At 38.5% G+C, this 22287-nt stretch overlaps 1 protein-coding gene across 1 annotated transcript in view; it reads left to right on the top strand.

Annotated features, from left to right (window-relative positions):
• Positions 1 to 1623: 1623 nt before the first annotated feature.
• The window catches only part of wwp1 (WW domain containing E3 ubiquitin protein ligase 1), a 35202-nt gene continuing 14538 nt past the window's right edge, over positions 1624 to 22287 (top strand). Inside the window, exons 1-9 of the mRNA XM_028569768.1 lie at positions 1624 to 1900; positions 10486 to 10542; positions 10860 to 10951; positions 11148 to 11286; positions 14055 to 14179; positions 16178 to 16330; positions 16579 to 16651; positions 19995 to 20176; positions 21826 to 22249. Coding sequence (XP_028425569.1) covers positions 10882 to 10951; positions 11148 to 11286; positions 14055 to 14179; positions 16178 to 16330; positions 16579 to 16651; positions 19995 to 20176; positions 21826 to 22249 — 1166 coding nt within the window. The 5' untranslated portion in view covers positions 1624 to 1900; positions 10486 to 10542; positions 10860 to 10881. The remainder of the gene's footprint in view (positions 1901 to 10485; positions 10543 to 10859; positions 10952 to 11147; positions 11287 to 14054; positions 14180 to 16177; positions 16331 to 16578; positions 16652 to 19994; positions 20177 to 21825; positions 22250 to 22287) is intronic.

Here is a 22287-nt window from a genome sequence, read left to right as displayed (position 1 = left end):
TCTGTACTGAACTGGATATGTAATTTATGTTACAGTATTACTGTAAGATTACAGTACAATGGTACGTTCAGCAATACTGTATGAAAACTGGAAAATGTTTTGTGGAAATGTTCAGTATTGACTGACTTGAGAACATGAAAGAAAGAAATATTTTCACTAGTCTGCACAATTGGTGTCATGTGGTGTTGGTGAATATATTTTTACACTTTTTCTGTGTAAATGCTAAAAGTGTTTTAGGTTGAGCACAGGAGTGTTTAACTGATTCAAACTGAATCAGACCATATGATGGTTGTGTTTATGTTATGACAACAGAATAAGTTTTTTATAAGACATTGTATAGTTTTGACAAAAGTGTTCCATTTAGCAAATGATCTGATGTGTTGTGCTACTTTGGTGTAGTGTTGTGCTGATTGTGTGAAGGGGTTTGAAAAACCAGGCCCTGTTTTCAAAATTGTGCTTAAGCAATTGAAAAAAAATGTAATACAGTCCAGCATTGAAAACTGCAAGATTCTTTTCACTAATATAGCCACTCAGTGAGTCTATTTCTATATAAATTGTTGAAGAAATCTCTGGATGTATTTACACTCAAAGGAATGTGATTATTGTAAGGGAAAAGCATAAAAGCTGGAAGATCAAATCATAAACAGATTGGCAGAACAAGTCCAAACTTCATCTGAGCTGTCACATACTGTTTTTTTAATTAAATAGACACAAGCTTTAGCCGAAAGAAGATTTTGGAATGAGGACACAGAAGAACCTGGCATGGTATTGTGGTCCAATATTTGCCAGACTAATGTATAAGCCTCACTGTAAACTCTGGATTTCAAACCTCCAACCCGATAAATCCTTTTTTTTATTACTCAGGGAATTAGAGCTTACATGTGCCAAGCTTTTGCTGGGTGTCTGATACTGAAGGACCTAAAACACACAATGACCCCAGGTTATATCACAGATAATGTGTCGGGTGTATCTTAGAATCATGAGTCTTTTCATGATATTTGCCAGTCTTGCCAGACTACAACAGCAGCCTCTAAAGCAGCCAAAATGACAAACATAGCAGCTAGTGCCTCTGAGTGAAAACAAATGCAAAAATGTGTGTGGAGGAGTGCCCATTTACACAATAAATAAATAAATGAAAATAAGAGAAATTCAAGAAATATCAATATTGGAAAACAAAATTCACATAACATGTAGAAATGATGTGCTCGCGTTCACTTTGAAAAGTAACTTTAGATAAGATAGTGTCTTGGTTTATGCACTGTAAAAAACTACACACATTATGCATATTTAAATTACACTTGTAGATGATAAGCACGGGAAAAGTACATATTGTCTTAACTGTCTATCTACTGTAGAGCTGCAAAAATTAATCGATTAATCGATTATGGCAAATCTTACATTAATCACCAACTATTTTGATAATCGATTAGTCAGTTTGACTAATTGTTTAAGACAAAAGTAAAAAATCTTTGATTCCAGCTTGGGAAACACTGATCCACATTTTTCACAATTTTCTGACATTTTATAGACCAAACAACTAATCGAATAATCGAGAAAATAATCAACAAATTAATCGACTGGGAAAATAATCGTTAGTTGCAGCCCTAATCTAATGGTCTGGGTAGTGAGGTTGTGCTACAGTAACAATATCATACGTATATATTTTAAGTATTGACTTAGATGGTTAACTCTTGTGTCCCGTGTTATTACACAGCAATATTTGGGGGGGGGCGCGCCTGTAGCCCGAGTGTTTTGCTGCTCGGAGGTTTCTGCACAGAGATGGCAAGAGGACCGTAGCAGACTGTGGGGCCTATACGGTTCGTCATTTTACCGACAACCGTAGCTAACGTTAGAACAGCAGAGACGCAGCGACTAGGAAAGGAGTGGAACAACGGACAAGGTAAACACAGCTGCTTATGTAACTCAAACCATTTCGAACTACCTTCTCGTAATGTCCCAAATGTATTCTTTACAAGTCTGTCTTCAACATCTAACCAAACTGTTTGACTAACGTTAGCTCTATGATGGCGGACAACTAGCTAGCTAGCAAAGCAGCTAAGTAACGGAAAAATTCGTTAGCAAGCCGGCTGTCAATTGGAAAATAGCTTGGCTAAGTTTGTAGGGTTAGCTTGCTAAACTAGCCGTGTCTGATTTGCTGCAAGTTGTAGAGCTAAATATTAAACAAACACATTGATTATTTCAATTATCTGAGGATATCACTTTTTAGCTAGCTAGTTAGATAGGTAGATATCGTGACGGTAGTAGGATAGTCCGCTAGCGGTAAGCTAGTAACGTTAACTCAAACAAATAACATTAAAACGTTTTTTTTTCTTCTGTGGCTAGCTGGCTAGCTTGCTAACTGACTTTAGCTTTCGTTGCAGACTAGTGCTAGTGGCTACGACATAGCTAGCTACATGTCGTTAGCCGTATAACTTACTGTACTTATGTGATATGCTTGGTGTGAATATAAGATTACCAAACATTGGCTCAGATTTAGGAGATTGTTATCCAAAGGCCAGTAACATTAGATGCCTATTAAATTACTCTTACTTTTTGAGCTAACGTCAACATTAGCATGTCAGTAGATCATCAACAGTTAGCCAATGTTCGCAGTGTGTTTGATGCTGATGAGTGTTTGCGTTTGTATCAATAAGGTGTTAGCGTAACGGCTTAAATTATTTGAATATAGTTTGAAAGTGAGAGCAATCTGCATCTTTATTATCCAGTAATCCATGGTCTTGTTTACTGAACTTGATCTGAAACGAAAAGGAAACAATGGTTAAGTTAGCTACCTCTAACTTTTAAATGTGTTGGCATCTGTTGTCTACAAGGTGTTTATCAAGATGTCATGCACAATACCTGACTTAAGACACAGGTAAACATAGGCTATTTAATACTTATTCAATTCTGATGGGAATCCCTATCAATAAAAGTTAGGTCAAGTTCCCTTTTTGTGCATAGGCTCAGTCTCACAGAGAAATGGTGAAACATCAGTGACTGTTGAAGATTTTCTATACAGTCTTGGCAATTGTATTTCAGTGAGCGGCTTGCTTTCTCTCAGCTATGACCAATGTTTTTTTTTTCAGCTCTGGCAGGAAGCTGTCACTTGAGTAGCAACCTTGGCTGTCTGGCTCTGAAATATACTTGTTATTGTCCTTTCTCAGTGTTTCTTTCTCTCTCTCTCAATCACTCACTTACACACACACACACACACACACACACACACACACACGTTGACCTTTGAAAAGCAAGAAAGCAGCTGGAGAGCAAGTAGGAGTTGTAGCCTGTCGCCACTGTCTGAAGCTAGTGTGTCATGTCAACATAGATAGATAGATAGATAGATAGATAGATAGATAGATAGATAGATAGATAGATAGATTTTTATTGATCCCAAAAAAATGGGAAATTACGTGGTTGCAGCAGCAAAATATCAGACACATAACGCACATACAGAATATACATTAAATAACAGGATACAATATACATTAAATAATAATAGAATACAATGCAAGAACAACTATTTAAAATATATACAAGTTGGGAATAAAAATTTACAACTGTTTCACTAGTATTGATAAAGATGTAGAACCTATTGTGCAAGGTGCATTTAGTGATGTATATGAGTCTTATCTCACACACAGTGATGAAGTGTTAAAAAGTTTAATTGCCCGTGGTATGAAAAAAGAAAAGTTGTAAGAATTTAAAGGTGCAATATGTAATATTGACAGCTAGTGTTTAAAATAGTTACTGCAGTACAAATTAAAAATACTGGAGATAGTCGTCTCCCCCGCCCTCTCCTCCCCAGACTCGAGTGTACCCAGCTGACAGACACACTTTTTCGGCTTAGAATTATGGTCGGAGCCGCTAAAAACACAACAACCTTGCAGTTAGCAGGGTTTGCCAGGACCAGTCGGGATCACTTTACTGGCTCAATTGTTTGCGACTAACCAACTCGGGTACTCTAGCTATTTAATTCAATGTGAGTACACAGATGTTGAAATTACATAAAATGCCCGTCCCTTGTACCCATGATAAATAAGCATGAAGGTAATGCTTAGCTACATGTTCAGGAAGAAATGAACCAACTCAGCGTCCTTTTGGGATCTAAGCTGTCTCCATCTTTCAAATACATCCCCAATATGGTTTGTTACGTCTCTGGTCACACAACTGTTACAAATTTGCTGTTTTTTTTTTAGGTCTGGTAGAATCTATCGGCGTTGATCCTGTTTGTTTGCTACTTCCATGGCTGTACTAACGTTACAGCTGTAGCGAGCTGACTTTACGTTTTTTACAAGTATATCTGGCAACCCCGGCCTGGCTGTCAAACTGGGCAGTTGATGCCAGCACACAGGCCAAAACACAAACCGAAATTCCGTCACAGAATGGAAATTTCAAAAGGAGAAAATACTGGCATTAGCATTATTGTCAGAAAAGATAGTATTTCAACTTAACCTGTTTCCTTAATATCTGATGCATTGGGGTCATTTTTGGATTTATTACAGTAAATATATTACATATTGGACCTGTAACAGTTCCTGATTGTTGTTGTTGATAAAGTAGAGCAAGGTTAAAGATTGCTAATGTTTTGGCTAAACAACAGCCTTTACTGTATGCAGGGAACGATCGCTGTCTCATTACCTAGGATAAACTATGCAATTATCCCAAATGTGGAGTGCCTGATGGTCAGTAGACTGCTACCGTGAACCCTATGTGGTCTAATTGGACTGATCAAAACCTCTGGCTGCCTCCTGTTGTTATACGATTACATTTGAAATGTACTTTATGGGTAAGGTTTGTGTAAAATAGAGCTGCAAAGATTAATCAATTAATATCGCCCACCTCTAAAATAATCGCCAACTATTTTGATAATTGATTATCGCTTTGAGTCATTTTTTATAAAAAAAAAAGAAAGAAGGAAAGATTCTCTGATTCCAGCTTCTAAAATTTAAATATTTTCTAGTTTCTAAACTCCTCTGTGACAGTAAATTGTATATCTTCGAGTTGTGGACAAAACAAGACCTTTTTGGGACGTCATCATTGGCTTTGGAAAACACTTAACCATTTTCTGACATTTTATAGACCAAACAACTTATTCGAATGAAATGGAAAATAGAGGTGTGAATCTTCACTGATCTCCCGATTCGATTACGGTTATCATGTCTTCGATTTGATATCTCGATGCATTACGATGCGTCAAAAACATTTTTCTAGTAAAGCCTATAGGATATTTGACTTGACGAGCTTGCATTGTCAAGTGCAATGCCCAAGCTGCAATAAGTAACTTTAGACTGGAATGATAAGGTGTTTGGGTTTGTTTCTTTAAGGTAGCTACCAAGAAGGTTTACCTATTTTGGATTAGTCATAAACCATCCTACTTTTAACCTGCAAATCTATTGTGCTGTATTGGAATAACTGACCCCAGACAACTCTTTAACAAAAAAGGTAGCCTATCGTTTACTGAACAATAACTTAAATGTACAAATAATATTTAAAAAAATAAAAAAAAAAAAAAACATAACACATATCACACCCTTCAAATATGGTAACTTACACACAACTACCCCTTTACCCTTTTCTCTATCAGTTTCCACTTTAAAAACTCTAGCTACACACAATTATATCTCCTTACAGCAGTTTCAATGTAAATCTTACTCAAACTCTATTAAACCACTGTTACCACATAGAGCGCACACACACACGGCAAGAGGGGAAAAAAAGTTGCAGGCTTGATGGTAGCTCGTGTGCGATGCGTCCGACGTTATCTTCAGTGAAGCAAACGCAGAGAAATCCAACTTACAGTTAGCTGTTAGTCCAGGAAACACAGCTCGAAAACAAAAACCAGTCACCAGCTACAGCAAAGTCCTCTTCAGCAGGGAAACACGCTCTCTGGGCCAAAAGACTAGAGTGTGTTATGGCTTAGTCTTGTGTTCTGTTACTGTTTTTTTGTTGTTTTTTTTAAGCACAGTTTTTGTGGAGCTGGGGTGAGTGTTGTTCATGAAAGCGAACACCCCCCGAAATCATGGTCTGCTGCCCAGATGTATTCCAGTGCAGTCGACTCAGTCGTCCATGTTAGTGTGTACATTTTTGTGTGTGTGTGAAATGAAGAACCTAAATACTCCATGTATGAGCCCAGTTTCTAAGATCTGTCAAAAAACTTTCAAAAGTCTTTGGCATTTATGCAGACACACAAACGCACATGCACCACAAGCTATTAAGTGATTGCCTAGCAGTAAGTAGGGTGCTAGCTGTTTTTAAGCAAATCTATCCCTGAACCACTACTACCAGCTTTTCTTTCTACAGGTTGACCAGCACATTAGACAGTATAAGCAATCAGTTCAAGGTTAAATATTATTGCGCAAATTGCACTTTTAAACCCAGAGTTGTGTGTTTCTCACCTGAGCATGATCCTACATATTCATAGTTTATTATCTCTTGGACTTGAGACAATTAAAGTGATTCCTCAAGGGCAAACAGGCATTTTAGAAAAGCACTGTATTTAGACCATTTTTGTTTAAACGTTTGTTAGATAAAATGTCAGGTAATGGTGAAAAATGCCACACAACTGAAGTTGATGCTTCTTTTGTCCAAGCAACAGTCCAAACGCCAAAGATAACTTTACTATCATAGAAAACTAAAAAAGGTGAAACCACTTAATTTAGTACATTTGTACAAATTTAGTACATTTGTAAGTAAATGACTTTTACTTGACAATTGAATCGATTACTAACATTGTTGATTAATTTTCTATTGCTCAACTAATCAATTAGTTGACAAATGATGGCAGTTTCTTACGGTTGGCTGTCTTCACAAGACTTGAGACTAGGAAACTACAACGCTTTGCCATCTGCCATGCATTATCAGACAAATGCACGGACGACAGGAGTTAAAATGACTTGGGTTCTGGTGTGGTAATTCAAATATTTTCAAGATTGCATTTAATTAGGGCTGTGTTCGATTGAAGAAATTCTTAGTCAACTAAACGCTCATTCAATTGTATTGACTAATCGATTAGTTGATTTAATCGACAGATCTATAAATCTGAGTTTCTTTGCAAAGAGTCATGCAAAAGGATGCATATATTGAATAAAATAATGCCTCCTTTACATATTTAAACACAACATTTCAGAAAACTTGTAATACAACAAATAATTTCCTTAATGAAAGTAATCAAAGTAGGTTTCACGGTGATATCTATTATTAGGTAAAATGTCAACCCTTAATTCTTGTGTTTACCAGAGATGTGCACGTACGTTTCTTGGAAATAAGTCATTCAGCGTGAAAAAAACATAAAACATGACTAATGGACACAAAAAAAATCTAAGTTGACTTAAGACCAAAACGACCGATTAGTCGACTAATCGACTGAGAGGGAGCAGCCCTACATTTAATCCTATAACTCACTGATCAAATGCCCTGAACGAGTTGAGGGGTTGTGCCCTGTCAGACAATTTGTCAACATCCTGGCACTGACTCTAATTAATTTTATTATATTAATTAGTTTGCTTCTGGCAAATTTTTATTGTATTTTTGTTTTCTTGTTTCAATACATATATTTATATAATAATAAGGCTCTTCATTAAATTATGCCTCAGAGTCTGCTAGTCCACATTCATGCTTCGGGGAAATGTAATGAATTTAATTGGGATGCCCCAAGCTGATTTGCCAAAGGGATATTTACAAAATGAACTTGGCCTATATTTACACTTTAGAAAACCATTAAGGGAGAGCTATAATGCATTCTGTTTTTTTTAAAAGCACATCTACTCAATTGTCAAGTGTATTTTACCTACATTGTTTTTAATGTGCTTAAGGATTTATCTCTTATGGTGTGTAAGAAAATACAAATATTATATTGATAGTCTGCAGCACACATGACTTGTATGTTGATTGTCAGAATACACTGAACACCAAGAGGAAATCCAGACTGACACAGGCAGAGCATAAAAACCTGATATGGATGGTGATAGGGCCAGGAATTGATTGCGTCCTTCTTGTTGGAAGCCACACTGCTAATCACTGTGCCACTGTGGTTGTTATTTTTTTATTTATTTATTTTTTTAATGCTGTTGCATTCTTCATTAGGCATACCTTGCAGAAGTGAGTCTTTAACTCCCGACTGCCAGGTATATTAGAAATGATGCCACAATGTACTCATGTTTTTTTGGATTTTAATATATCCCCATCTGTCTCATTGAACAATTGGTTGTTTTTGTGTTAAAGAAAAAAAATAACACACAGTAGATATTCAAAATAAACCAGTGTTTCCCATAGATTAGAAAGCAATTTGTGGTGGGCGCGGCAGGGGCGAAGATACTTATTTTCGTAACAATCGAGTATCAAAAGCTGAGGAGGATACGCTGTTGGATGCTGTCCTCCTCTCCTACTCTTTCATCAACGTCTGTCTTTCAGCAGCACTGGTTGAAGCCTGAAAATATTGTAAACAAATTAATAACCTAACTAATTACACTGGTTGGACTGTTCAGCTCTATTTCAGACTGATGCATCCAGTTCAGCCTGGTCCTCATCCTCAACACGTGCCTTTTTCAGTCGTGGAAAATACTGTTCAATACTCCTCTGGATTGAAGCAGCAAACGTTCCGTGTTAAAAAAATGACATAACATTATTTATAATATGTTTATTTGATTCCGAGCTGCTACATGTAGTGTTTTGACCTTGACAACTGAACTGAATTTTACCGCAAACTTGCAACTAGTTAACTTTCTAAAGCAGGCGCAATCCCTTGTTTGTATACTCATAAGATTCTTTTCGGTGCCATAAAAGTATCGACGTTCGGTACCCAGCCCTACATATAAACTGTACAGAGTTACCATTTTATGCGTTTTTAGTATTAATAATAATATATAATAAATAAACAAGCCTTTCTTTAATTTTTTTATTTATTTTTTAACGTTTAATCGATTAATCTAACGATTACTTTTTCAATTAGCGATTTTTTTTCCCATTGCTCAATTATTAACAATTTACACAAAACAAATTTCAATAAGGTTCAAATCTCTATTTATTAAAATGTATTTATTTTATTAAAACACTGCACTGTTCAAGTAAAATGAATTTGTAGTGCAACCTGAAGCCAGATGTAGGCTATCTATCCAACAGCAAAATAAAGTCACTTTCAGGAGGAATACAAAAATAAAAACTTGAAGTAAACCGAACAAGTGCAAAACGAGTAGCCTGTATTTGCTTTTTTTTAACAGTAGGCTGGTATGTAAAATAATGAATAAGCTCTTGTTAAACGTCCAAGCTCTTCTTCCTTTTAATCTTACGGTTTTAAAAAAGTGCATTTTTAGCAACATATTAAATATTAAATAATAAATAAACTCCAAAGCTCTGAAACATTAAGATAAAATGGACATTTTTGTATGTCGTGTGGAAGGTTTTGCAAGCGGTTTTGAAATTTAATGTAGATCACTAGTGAACTCACTTGGTATGAAACTTTAAGTAGCAAGATAGCACACTTAACTTTGCCTGGCACTGTGCTGCTGATTTTTTTGTCTCTATCTGCCCTGTAGCATGCACATTGATCAGTTCATTCTGCCATGGACTGACCCTGACTTCTTAATTGGGTTCCTCCTAAGCTGCTTAAAGCTGTCTGCTCCAACTTGCAATTCATGTTGGGTGATCAACCAGCCTATGTGTCAACCTGGTGCTGTGATCATTTAATCATGTTAAATGCTTGACCTTAATTAGCTAACTTTGGTACAAGAGGGTGTAGTGACTTCTGGAGCAGAGACCTCCACAATTAATGGGAATGTTGTCTTCACCTTGCTGTCTTGTTTAATTTTCTGTGGAGGAGGCTACCATGCCTGGACATTGGTGATTGGGATGATGTTATTGTCACTGCTGACAAAAGAAGTTGGACAATTCCCAAAGTAGAGTTGGGTATTATTTGGGTTTTTTCAGTTACCGGTGCTGAAACGATCCTTTCAAAACTGTGCATGGGCTTAAACAGTGCCTGAAACGATACTTAAAAAATAGAATTGTCGTTCGGTAGATACCGAGCATTTAGGTTTCGGTGGCCAACCCTACTCACAAGTGTAGTTGACCTTTTAGAAAATACAGTAGTGACACAGTAGAATGTAAAATTGCTGCAGTTTGAAGTCGGTTTATGGCTATGATGGGAGAAATCAGCGCTGACAAACACAGAGCTTTATGGTTGACTACTGCTAAAACAAGAATCAAACATGATGTAGCTGTGATTGGTGATCAGTTGTAGTGAATGCAATGTGCAACTATAGAACATACCACTAGATCTAATGTTATTGTGTGACAGTGAAAAGAGTGCTCCATTTATTTGTCCATGTTGGGGAACACCACAGTTGGTATATGTGAAACAATTGCTGCTATATGAAATATACATGCAAAATAATAAATAAGTGTCTTAATCAGAGGTCATTCTTTGAATTGCTGCAGTTTGCACCGATTGTGCTGTGCCTTGTCCTAAAAATGAAGTCTTTTCGGTTTCAGAGGAACCATGGGACACGGAGTGGGCTGAACCAGAGGGTCTAGCAGCACACCCCAATTGTGAGTATAAATTATTTTTACGGCATTATGTCCATGTAGAATTATAGTATGGGAAACAATGAAAACATTAGGTAAATAAAGTAATATTCCACTTAAATTAGGTAAATATTACTAGCTAAGAGCTGTTAGGACCTTGATCACAAACCTGAAAAAAATGTTCAGAATATGCAAAAAACGCTTCTATGACTTCTCATCTATATTTTTATTAGAACCCATTTTTAAGTTCACCTGTTTCCTATTTGGGATTTTACTGGGTATATGTCTTGTATGTTTGATGTTTGTTTTATTTGTCTGACTGTGTGTGTATGGTTTTGAAGGTTTCCCACTGTGGTGTATGACATGGCCACGGCCTCATCTAGAGCAGAGTCTAGCCATAACCACAGGGGAACTTCACAGCTCCATGCCATTGGTGAGTCCAAACACAGTAGGTTAGAATGTATGGGAGTGGCAGGGTGGCCTCAGGGTCTTGACCAAGTCCCTCCCTCAGAGAGCTCACATTGAAACACTGTTACCAATTATATGAACAAGAGTGTCAACTTCATGCTGAAAATGTAAAATGTTGAAAAGAAGAATTCTGATCACTTCCTTCATGTACTCACCGCCAGTTTCCTGTGCCAAAATCAAGAGGAAGAAGAGCCTGTTTGGGACTGCCATTTATGTGGAGGTGACAGCGGAGGGGGAGTCGCGCCGCACAGCGAAGTCTCACAGTTCCTCCAGTCCTAAATGGGATGAAAGGCTCACTCTGTAAGAAGCAACATTTTTGCCTCCTCTGTAGCTGACAGTCTGTGTCTATGTGTGTGTCATAGCATGTTATATACACAAGTTTATGTTCACAGTCTGCTTTATAAATGTTGGGACAACTCATGAATGCCCTGTCACTTTAATATTTGCAGAAGATAAAATGAGAAACAGACTTTGAAGTTTTCTGAGTCTAATCTACCACAGACATCTGTCTTTTCATACTCCCCCATCAAGAGAATGTTCCTAGAGATAGCATATTCATCTCCAAATAGCCCATGCTCATATGAAAAGCTGTTGTGAGAGAAAGATGGAGCAACAGTTCTGTCCTCTTCTCTAGGTCTTTTAGTAGGGATGCACCGATCCAACTTTTTCAGTCCCGATACCGATGCCAGGGCTTTGTGTATCTGTCGACACCCAATACCGATCCGATACCGTTGCTGAATTAATAATAAACTGTATACCTTCCACCTTATACCTTCCTTCCACCATGTGGAAGAGACTAAAGGTACCAGACCTTCCTAACTAAGACAAAATAACATAGATGTAATGTATTGAATTCTTATTTATTTGTTATTTAAAAAAACAACTGTGCATTCAAATCGAAAATAAAATGTAATCAAACTTCTTAAAATAAATTTAAATAAATAATAATGGGCCACCTTTATATAGGTTTATAATGGCATATTCTACTGTCAGGAGTACATAGAATATCTCAAAAACAGGTTAATGTCATCATGTTTACTAAAAGCTTTTATTACTAAAGGGTTTGGCTCCACGACATTATGCAATAACTTTATATGAAGGGGAATCAATGAAACCGTTACAGAAGCTAAACTATTTGTATTGTGCAAACTGCAAAGTAGTCAAATAAACTCAAATTGAATGAAGACGCATACAAACAACTTTAACATTGTTTCCCTTTCAAAACAAAATAGTTGTAAGCTAGTTGTATAAACACTACCTTGGCCATAGGTAAGTTAGGTTGTAGTGTTGTAGTGGGCTAGTGAACGGAGCTCCGCTGTCGGCCTCCTTCGCTGTATGAATAATGTTAGCAGGTTGGCGGACGTATTTCAGCGAGGCGAGACATCTTAAATCCAGAGTTTTAATCATTGCTCTAAACCCGTCTTTCTCAACGGTCTGTAGCGGGACCGGAGGTGGATTGCGTTCATAATGTTGCTCCGCTGCATGCTTGAAGTGACACGTCTTTAACGTTAGCACGGCCGAGTAACGTTAGAGCGACGGGCAACAACAGTGGCTAAATTATGTCCGATTTGTTAGAAACAAAAAACAGACGGCTCCTCTCTTGAGCATAGTTGTTCTGGTGTATCTCCGGTCTTTCTTCATCCTCTAGCTAACTTTCTTCTCGGTTCTTGAATGTGTAGCGACCGGAGCCTCTCCCAGCTTAACAGACTGTTATGCTACCTGGCTAGCTAGGCTAGCAGCTGTAATGTTACCCAGCATGCCATTCGGCGGTGTAGCTATATTTGTAAATGTAAAATTATTAGTGTTAGAAACTGTTTGTCTCAAATTGTTATATGCTATGGCGTTTTATCCTTTTAAAGAGAGTTAGTTGTGGGTTATTAATAGTTGTGTTATGAAGTTATCATGAGTGAAAAGGCTACGCAGTTAACAGGGGTCCCGGTGCTGCGACAGAGTGGGAAAAAAAAAAAAGAAAAACTATAAAATTTTTCCGATTTACCGATCCAGCTATTTTGTCAATATCAGGGCCGATACCCGATCCAAATATCGGATCGGTGCACCCCTATCTTTTAGTATGCTGGCTTTGGTGCAGGAATTATATCTGTCTGACAGTGTATACCTTATGTAACAAACATAAGCTTGGTGGTTCATCTGATAATTATTGGGGATTATAAGGGAAAAGGCTGAATGGCAACACACCGAGTTCTCTGTACCATTTGAGACTTTTACAGCTCTCTGGCTTCCGAATAGCCCGGCTAAATGCCAGAGACATGTCATTGCAAATGCTAATTGTCTTGATTGGGTAATTATTGCTAACGAGAGAGTGATGCTGTCTTTGTGATCCTGTGTTTGCCCCATGGATCTTTTGCAAGCTGTGATGAGTCCTGCACATGGTATCTAAGCTACAACTTAGAGAAAAATAATGTTTTTCTTTAGGCTTTTTTGCTCATCCGTGAATACAATGAGTGTGCTGTAGTCTTCATTTTGTGTAAGCACAGAAAACGCAAGGAAGCAGCGTTATGTGAGCTGAGTACATCAGTCGCTCAGCCTGCAGCAAGGGCAAGAGTTTTTTTAGGAGGAGAGCAGAATGAGAAGCAGCTAAATAATTGTTTTCTTTGTCACTTTTTTTCTTTTCTGATGGGGAGCAGATGCTGAAAGTAGGATGTTGGGAATGGTGATTCTATTTGTTAAATATACATATGTCACCACGTGTTTTGGTCTTTGTTCTCCACACAAAAAAATGTATTCACATTCAAACATCTATAGAATTGTCACAGTGAAGTCTCACAGGGTTATAAAACACATATTATACTTAATTAATCTTTAACATATAATCCATTGTGCTTAGTAAATCCAACCTGGATAAAGTTAAATATACTACTAATCGAGTAAACAGGAGCTAAATGCATATCGGTGTTAAAATATTTGTAACACAATGAGCTAGTCTATGCTTTAGCAATGCTATTTTTTTTTTCTTTTGTCCTTTTTTCTGAAAATGTAAATTTGTGTGATTTGTGTTTTAAACGTTTTAAGAATTCCATGTCTTTGTTTGTTTGTCTGACCTTTTTTAGGAATGTAACACGGCACACACAGGTGGATTTCAAAGTATGGAGTCACCATACCCTGAAGGCAGACGCTCTGCTGGGCAAAGCCACTCTGGACCTATGTCAAGCCTTGGAGCAGCATGACAGAAAATGTATGATTAAGCTACATCAAACATACAGAACCATATTATAATACAAGGTGGCATGTGTTCATTATTTATCAATGTGGTGTAACTTTCAGAAAATATGTAGTTTTGCTGTTGTTTGCAGTTGCGCCACTTGGTGGAGCCTCTCACTTTTTAATTAGATTGATTGCGGCACAAACTGTAAAACAAATGCACCTCCCTGCCCTCAAAGGAGCTTACTGAGGCAGTCCTGTTGATGAACTTATGATGGAGTTGTTGTTTGGTGTCTGTGCAGTTTAGTTTAGTTCCTATAAATGCATTTCAGCAGTGGTGATAAATGGATAGATAAAGTCGGAATAATAGTATTGTTTGTCCCCGGGACATCCGCATAGCTGAGCAGCTGTTTTCAGCAGCAGAAAAAGTGAAACACGGGAGCTCCGTCAAAAGTCATTATTTAGTTTTATTTAGTTTATCATTTAAGAAACTTGCTGTTTACGTGATCTGTTCTTTTAACTCCTAATGTGTCCTACTGTGATATAGCATTGAACATAGGTCGGTTGTTAAAACGGTTTTATAATGGAAAAACATCCAACGTATTTCATGAATTATAAATAAATCTATTATTGATTGTTAAGGCGGCGGACTTTTGGTTAAAAAAAATTCTCAAAATTTGCTTCCCTAGTACCAGACAACAGCAGACTCATGAAGTACTATTTATGTAGATTAGTCAGCATCAGTAAAACGTATTCTGAACTTGTCATGTCTATTTTACATACCCTTATCTCTTGATTTATATTAGGTATTGTTAGTTTGTTAAAATCAGAATTAGGGCTGCAACTAACGATTATTTTAATAATCGATTAATCTGTTGATTATTTTTTCGATTAATCGATGAATCGGATAAAAATAAAAAAGCATTAATTTACATCAACTCAATTCATACATACTTGTTGTTTTAGTTAATAGTTGTGTAAAGGTAAGTAACCCAAATAGCAGATACAGACAAGACACACAGACAGACAGACAGACACACGCACACTTATTCATTAAATTATTACCATCATTGTAGTAAGTGCAAGTTAAGTTAGTTTATACACCACACACTATTATATTTGTCAACAATAACTGATATGGGACAAAGCACATAATCTATACATGACAACAGATTGAAAAATTAATGGGCCAAAAAAGGCGAGTGAATAAAACCATGTCTTTAGTCTTGCAAAGTATACCACCCCTGCTTTACTACTGTTATTACCGAGCTAACGCTAGCTTGTCATGCTAGTCTGCTGGATAACGAGTAAACGGAAGCACCAGAAGAGCTACTGGAGGGACGGTACGTTCCTCACTTCAGACCGGAACAGAAGGAGGATAGTGTAGTGACTTTACCCTGCTGTTGAACTCCCTTCCTCCTCATCAAGGACTCCAACATGTTTACGTTTTAGGTGCTGACTCATCACCGTGGTGCGCCCGTGCCATGCCGTGTCGCTTTTGCTTATCTTGCAATTAACACGTTTCTGATTTATTTAGTGTGAAATGCTCCCACACCTCGGATGACTTATATTAGGTCGTACTGATTTCTCTGCCTCCGCCGAGTGTTTCAGAACAATGTTACGGGTCTCTCCGGTCTCTCTCCGTATTTCCTCTACCGCCGCTCTGCTCTTTTTTTCTTTTCTTTCGCTCTGCGCTGCTCTGCTCCGCGACTGCGCTCAACTCAATTTATCGCTTTTTTTATCTCCGCGACTAGGTTGCCTAATAGTTGCGCGACACAACGAAACGATAATTAAATTCGTTGCCAACTTTTTAAGTAATCGAATTTTATCAATTTTATCGATTTGTTGTTGCAGCCCTAATCAGAATCACTATAACACAAGTTTGTTGTCGACGTGTTTTTCTTTAATGTGAACATTATTAAATGAAGCATTTCTATGGAAGTGGTTTGTTTATTTTTGATTGGATGTTTTTGCTTGGATGTTACTCTATTGTAATGCCTCCTCCCACACCATCCTTGTTTTGGCTCTACAGTGGAGAATGTGAAGGAGGTGCTGAAACTGAGCGTGGAGCAGAAGGGAGCTCTGGTTCCCACTGGGGAGCTGACTGTCTACCTAGATGGCCTGACTGTCACTGACCAGGAGGAACTGGCACCGCTTACCAACGGCAATGCGGCAAATGGCACCAGTGAGCTGAGTATTTATTTGTTAGGGGTGGGTGATAGTGGCGTTACCAATTTTATTTACCATGTGTACTGGTGAATGACAGTCAACAAGCAAGCACACTGAGAGAAAAATGACACAGATGTCCTGAAAAATACTGGTACACTATTATTTTGTACAATCAAGCACTTACCAATTCTTCTTTGAAGTGATTTACTTAATATATACTTACACATATGTGTAGGCTAACATTATTTTCTCAATCCACTCTAGAAGTCCAACAGAATGGCGATGCCATCCATGAAAATGGCGACTCATCTTCTTCTTCCTCAAGGGCTGCCAACAGGTAAACTAATACCCCTTTTACACGTAGGGTTGAACCAGGGTTGACTTTGTGTTTATAAAGGTTAACCCACATTAACCGATGCAGGTCAGCTTCATTCATAATTTCATTTAATTTATCATGTAATGTAGGAAAACTTTTTTGCACACCTCTTTTGTCGGGCAGGTGCGTAGAATATGATCAAAAGTAGCAGATCAAAAGCTTAGAGAAAGTCCCGCACACTGACCATTACGTAAGCAATAATTTATTTTGAAAAATACAACGTTTCGGTCTCAGACCTTCATCAGGTAAATTCATCAGGGGGTGTGACAAATTATCTGTCAGTTGCAAATGGTTGTCACGCAATTGTCTCAGGTCGCCTTAGCTCATAAACAAACCAGCAGCATGTTTTCAGCTACACTAGAGGTGAACGAGTGACAATTTGAACAACCTGGATACGTGGTAAAACTTTAAGTTGCGGGAGCTCCTGGCAGTCAGCAGTGAGGAAGAAATTAAGCGGCAGATGACTGGGAAGGCGAGGGGCAACGTGGGATATGTTACCATAACAAGGCATTGACAGACTGCTCTCGTTAATCTGGTCCGCTCTCCTCCAGCTCCGGTCGGACAGGCAAGCGTAGAAACGCCATCGCCAGTAGAAATGATGGAATTAAAGTTACATGTAATAGGGTCTGTGATATTATGTCAAATGCTTTGCTTCAATCATAACAACTGTTACATAACATTGCATTTTTTTTCCCTATCTAATTGTGATGCTGCTGTCTAAATTACATTGCAACCGCAGTCTAGCAGTAAAAATAAATTGCATCCTACTCTGTGCTTAAAACAGGGTAAGAAAGCCACTGATTATGTCTATACATGTAACAACACTGGCACATTTTTGTGTTTGTAAAACATACCCTACATAGCTAGTGCTGAATAAACCCTCCGAACCTATCAAGTCTGTGGTTGTTTTTTGATTTTGATGTTGAAATGTTGTTTGAAATGAAGTAATCATAATATTACAAGCCAAACCAGTTCATTATTTTTTAATGTCAAAGTTAACTGTGTTTTAATTGTGATGTTCTAGTTGTTACTGCGCAATGAGGAATTTAAGTACAAAACACTAGTACAGCTGGACTGGAGTATGCAACGTTAGCTGTTCAATGAATATGACATACAATTCCCCCTGCCGATTTCCAAAACCTGAGGTCATTGGCAGGCATTGCTCCTGGGTTGTTACCCTGGTAGGATCTGAATTGTCATGGCCAGAGATCTACCTGTGTTGACTGGCTTGGTTTGAACTGACAAAAAATGGTTGATCACGGGCCATATAAACTTGGTCTAACCCTGATCATTGGTGGGAACGAACCAGCCTTTTTGGGTCATTTTATTCTGCTCCACGTATTTCATGAGGAAGATTCTGTCCACTTGACTTTTCCTAAAATGGTTGTTGGCCTGGTTAGAATAACTCCTTGAAACCATGGAGCATGCTAATCCTTAAAAAAAGAAATGCTTCTCTCTGGCTCCTCTCTGCATTGCAGTTGCAGGACTGCAATACACAAACTGGTATATTTAAAACTTGGTAGCATTTTTCCTCCCTGGGAGTCCCCAAAATGTTAGTCAGCCAGACAGGAAAGGTAGCTATCAGAGGGGTATTTGTGCTGGCGAGACTAATTTTTCCCTTGTTATTGTTACCTTAATTATGAAATCTTGTTTATGAAAGCAAAATTATTCAAATAACAATAATAGAATTTAAACATAAAACAGAGGATTAGCTCTGGTTCAAAATAAAACAATTGATTTACAAAAAGAAGGCCTTCAAAATTGGAACTACAATTGTGGATGCATTTATCCCCCCCTTGGATTTTTTTAAAGTGTAGTTTCAATCTGAACTTGGCCTTAGCCTCCCTGCTTCTCCCCAAAAATGTGACTTCACTTGCAGCTTATAAAAGCAGGGGTGAGTCTACTATTTAGCTGGGTGACGATTCTTGGGGCACTCGTTGCCCTACTTCTTTACTCTCCTATCGTCCTTCATGGTCTTACATCACTGTTATGCTTGGATGTTAAAGCAACACTATAACTTTTTCCGCTTTGGCCCCCTTACAGGTTGTAAGCAGAATTGTCCATTACATTACATTATGCAAGTTTGCCAGATCGGGTAGCGGATCTGTAGTTCGAATGAGACCTAATGAGACATTACGACAGCGGTAATGGACAATTCTGCGTCCTCTTAGGGGGACCGAAGAGGAAAAGTGCTTTAGTGTTGCTTTAACTGTCAGTCTTCACTTCGTTGCCTCTCCTCTCTTTTCTGTTCACCTCTTTCAACATACCTCCCTTTATTTATTTTTCACTTCTGAAATCTCACCTTGCCTGTGCCTTTAATTTCTCTTAATTTTTCCTTTTTACTCTGCTCCGCTTTGGTTTGTTGCTTTTTCTTCGTTCTTTCCCTCCATTTCAGTTAGGTTGTGTTGCTACTTTTTTCTCAGACGGTCAAGTAGCGAGACCCTTCCTTTGGAGCCCAAGGCGCCTGGTCTCACAGCCTGTCCAAACATTTGATACTGGCCTCCATGCCGGCTACAGGAGTACAATGTTGTATTTGGTTCAAACCATGTGTGTTCCTTCTTATATAATTCCAGTAATTGCTGTAAGTCTGTTTTGTCTTTGTACCTTATTTATTTCTCTCCATCAGATTTAAATTCTAAAACACCAAGTCCAGTTGCCCTTGGCTAAGTATTTGTAGTTAACTTATAAATATTGAAACATCAGTATAATGGTAAAAAATAAAATATTAAAGATATAGATAGAAATGAACAAATAACCCTAAACTGTGGCAGATATGGTGAGAAATTAGTTGGCATCACTTTCTGTGCAATGCAGCATACTGGATATTGTGTATTAAGTATAGTAAGAGCTTTTATGATTTGTGGACATGCTGAGTAGTCAATCAACATTAATCTTAGTTGTCTTTCTTTTTGGTTGCTTGCTTGCTGGTCTGATTGCTGACTGCCTACCCACCTTTTGCCTAGACAAAGCCTGGACTTAAGTCATATGGCTGATTTTGTATTGGTCTTAGTGTGGGCACGTCTGTGGCACCGTCTGAACTATGCCAGCTCACAAAAGGACCTCTTCAGCTAGGCCCATTATGTCACTACGTCATCCTATTACGTGCTGTCCTTACCCCTGCAAGACAATGGTCTCAATGTCACAAGTCGGTCTTTTATCTGGCACCCGCAGACAAACAATCAAAACTTGAGTTTTTTAATTCTTAGAATTAAGATCTATTTGTGTAGTTAAGGAATTGTTGTGTGCATCCCCAGATTCAGATTTGATAAAATAATTTTGAATTCCTTTGTGTTTTCTCTTAAAGCACAGTGAATGGTACAGACTTGGTCCCGAGGTCAAGTTCCTATTCGGTCTCCAATGGTGTGGATAGTCCGGTGCCCTCCAGCTCCTGCAGCCCTGCCCTTGGTCACGTCGTCAATGGAGACGCCACACCCAACTCCACCCCAGTCCACCAACCCTCAGACAGTGACACAGAGAGTAGGACGGGTGAGCTTGATCTTTAGTTTGCATTTCACAGTGTCTGAATTACAGTACCTTGGATGGTTTAAAATGGAATCCCAGATTTGTATGGTGTGTTTGTATGTGGTGGTCTGACCTTTTAAAATGCTTTGTTGTGTCATTTACAACTTAATCCCCTTTCAGTGGTAATGTCGTTGTATATGAATATACAGTATATAAATATGATTCACTTGAGAATTCAGTTTTTCCTGATTTTATTTGATAACCATATGCTAATGTAAAAGATGGACTAATGCAAACCATAATCAGAACACCTCAGTTATACATGTGCATATTTCCAGCAGGTATTCATTATGTTGCCTGGGCAGGGCTCAGGCCACTTTAAGTTTTACTTCTTTAGTGTTCACTTCGTTCTAGTCTACATCCACGATGTTCCACTTCCGGGATTGCTCTCGTTCTGCCGGAAATTCCGCCGGATGTCACTCTTTTTGGATAGCCGTTTTCGGATGTCCCGTTACCTTCCACTTTCTTTGTGTTGTAATTTTAAACTCTGGTGGATTTCTGAGGACTATGGTTAACTGCTCCTCCCGATCTCTGCAGGGTAAATCCAGACAGCTAGCTAGACTATCTGTCCAATCTGAGTTTTCTGTTGCACAACTAAAACAAACTTTGAATGTACAAGTTCCACCAAAACAAGTTCCCTTCCGAGGCTATTTTGCAGAGGCACCGTGGCTCCGCTTGGCACATAGCACCGCCCAAGACAATTGTGATTGGTTTAAAGCAATGCCAATAAACCAGAGCACGTTTTTCTCCCATTGCGGAATGCTGTGTGGACTCGCCAGATCCTCCTCCGCAGCACTGTGGAGGAAGGTCTGGCAATGCGAGACTAACTTTGTCCTAGTAAACAGTAGAGTATAACAGTAGATTTATTTTTATTAAGTGAGGCCTATAATCTCAGCTTCTGTCAGCTCCTCTGTAGAAAACTCCCTGGAGAGATAAACCAATTGAAAAGAAGGCAGAGTGTAGTATGCTATGGAGAACAGGCAGGGCACCAATAGCACATTAAGCCTAGGTTGATGAGACAATATCAATTATTTACATACATCTAAGTTAGGGCTACGCTAAAAAAAAAAAAAAAAAAGTTACCTAATCAAAAGAATTGGCATTATTTCCCTTATTTGTGGTGCCTATACTGCTAGAAAGTCACTCACTTTCACTTTGTTGTGGTATTGTTACTGTTGCATTTTTAAAAGGCAGCAAATAGCCTTACCTTAATATAGCTATAGTGTTGGGTCCAAAATACTTTTACACATAACTTGTTAAATGGATTGGTGTTATAATATATTTGAGAGTATTTATTTTTTTCCACACTTTTGAATGCACATTTCGAATTTCAATTAAAAAGTTAATGTTGAGTTAAGAACTTGATGGCTTAATTCCTTCTGTGAATTGATATGTTTACATTCAGAGAGACACCTGCTGATCAACCATTTGCTATTAGTTGATGCATTTATACAGTATGTATTTAGATTCCTAACTACTAGACTAATGGGCTCTTGTTGTCCAGTCAGCCATTTAAGGCAATTATTTTCCGCATGTCGTCACTAATATCAAGTCATGGATGGATAAAGTGTTTAGTCCATGCACGTTAATAGCCCCAATGTCTTTCTCTACAGTCAATGGTGAGTCCTGTGATGCTGCTCTCAGGCCGTCGTCTGCTACAACAGGTGATGGGCTGCCCCCTGCAGATAACCACGAGGACTGCAATCAAGATGCCGCCCTGCCAGACCCTGAAATGGCCCCAGATAGCATATCTCAAACCCTGCCAACCTCCACACAGGTTCCATCCTCCTCTTCTGCTGCTAAGCCTATTGATGGCACTGCTGCTGATTCCTCCACATTCAACTCCCCAGCACAGGGAGCCCCCACCATCACAACCTCCTCATCATCGTCCTCTTCCCCCCCAGCAATGGGAGAAGCGAATGCTTCAGGAGGCGGTGGTGGTGGTAGCTGTAGTAGCAGTGCAACTGTAACTACAGACGGGGCCAAGCCCAGGCAGCAGGCCCCCAATGCTGGAGCCTCAGATCCTCTGCCACCGGGGTAAAAAACACCATCAGCTGCTTTTTCTGCATTCCCTA

The sequence above is a fragment of the Perca flavescens genome, chromosome 22, assembly GCF_004354835.1.
Source record: "Perca flavescens isolate YP-PL-M2 chromosome 22, PFLA_1.0, whole genome shotgun sequence".
NCBI classification, from domain to species: Eukaryota; Metazoa; Chordata; class Actinopteri; order Perciformes; family Percidae; genus Perca; species Perca flavescens.
Note: the sequence above shows the minus strand (reverse complement) of the source record. Positions and strands in the feature narration are given on the sequence as shown.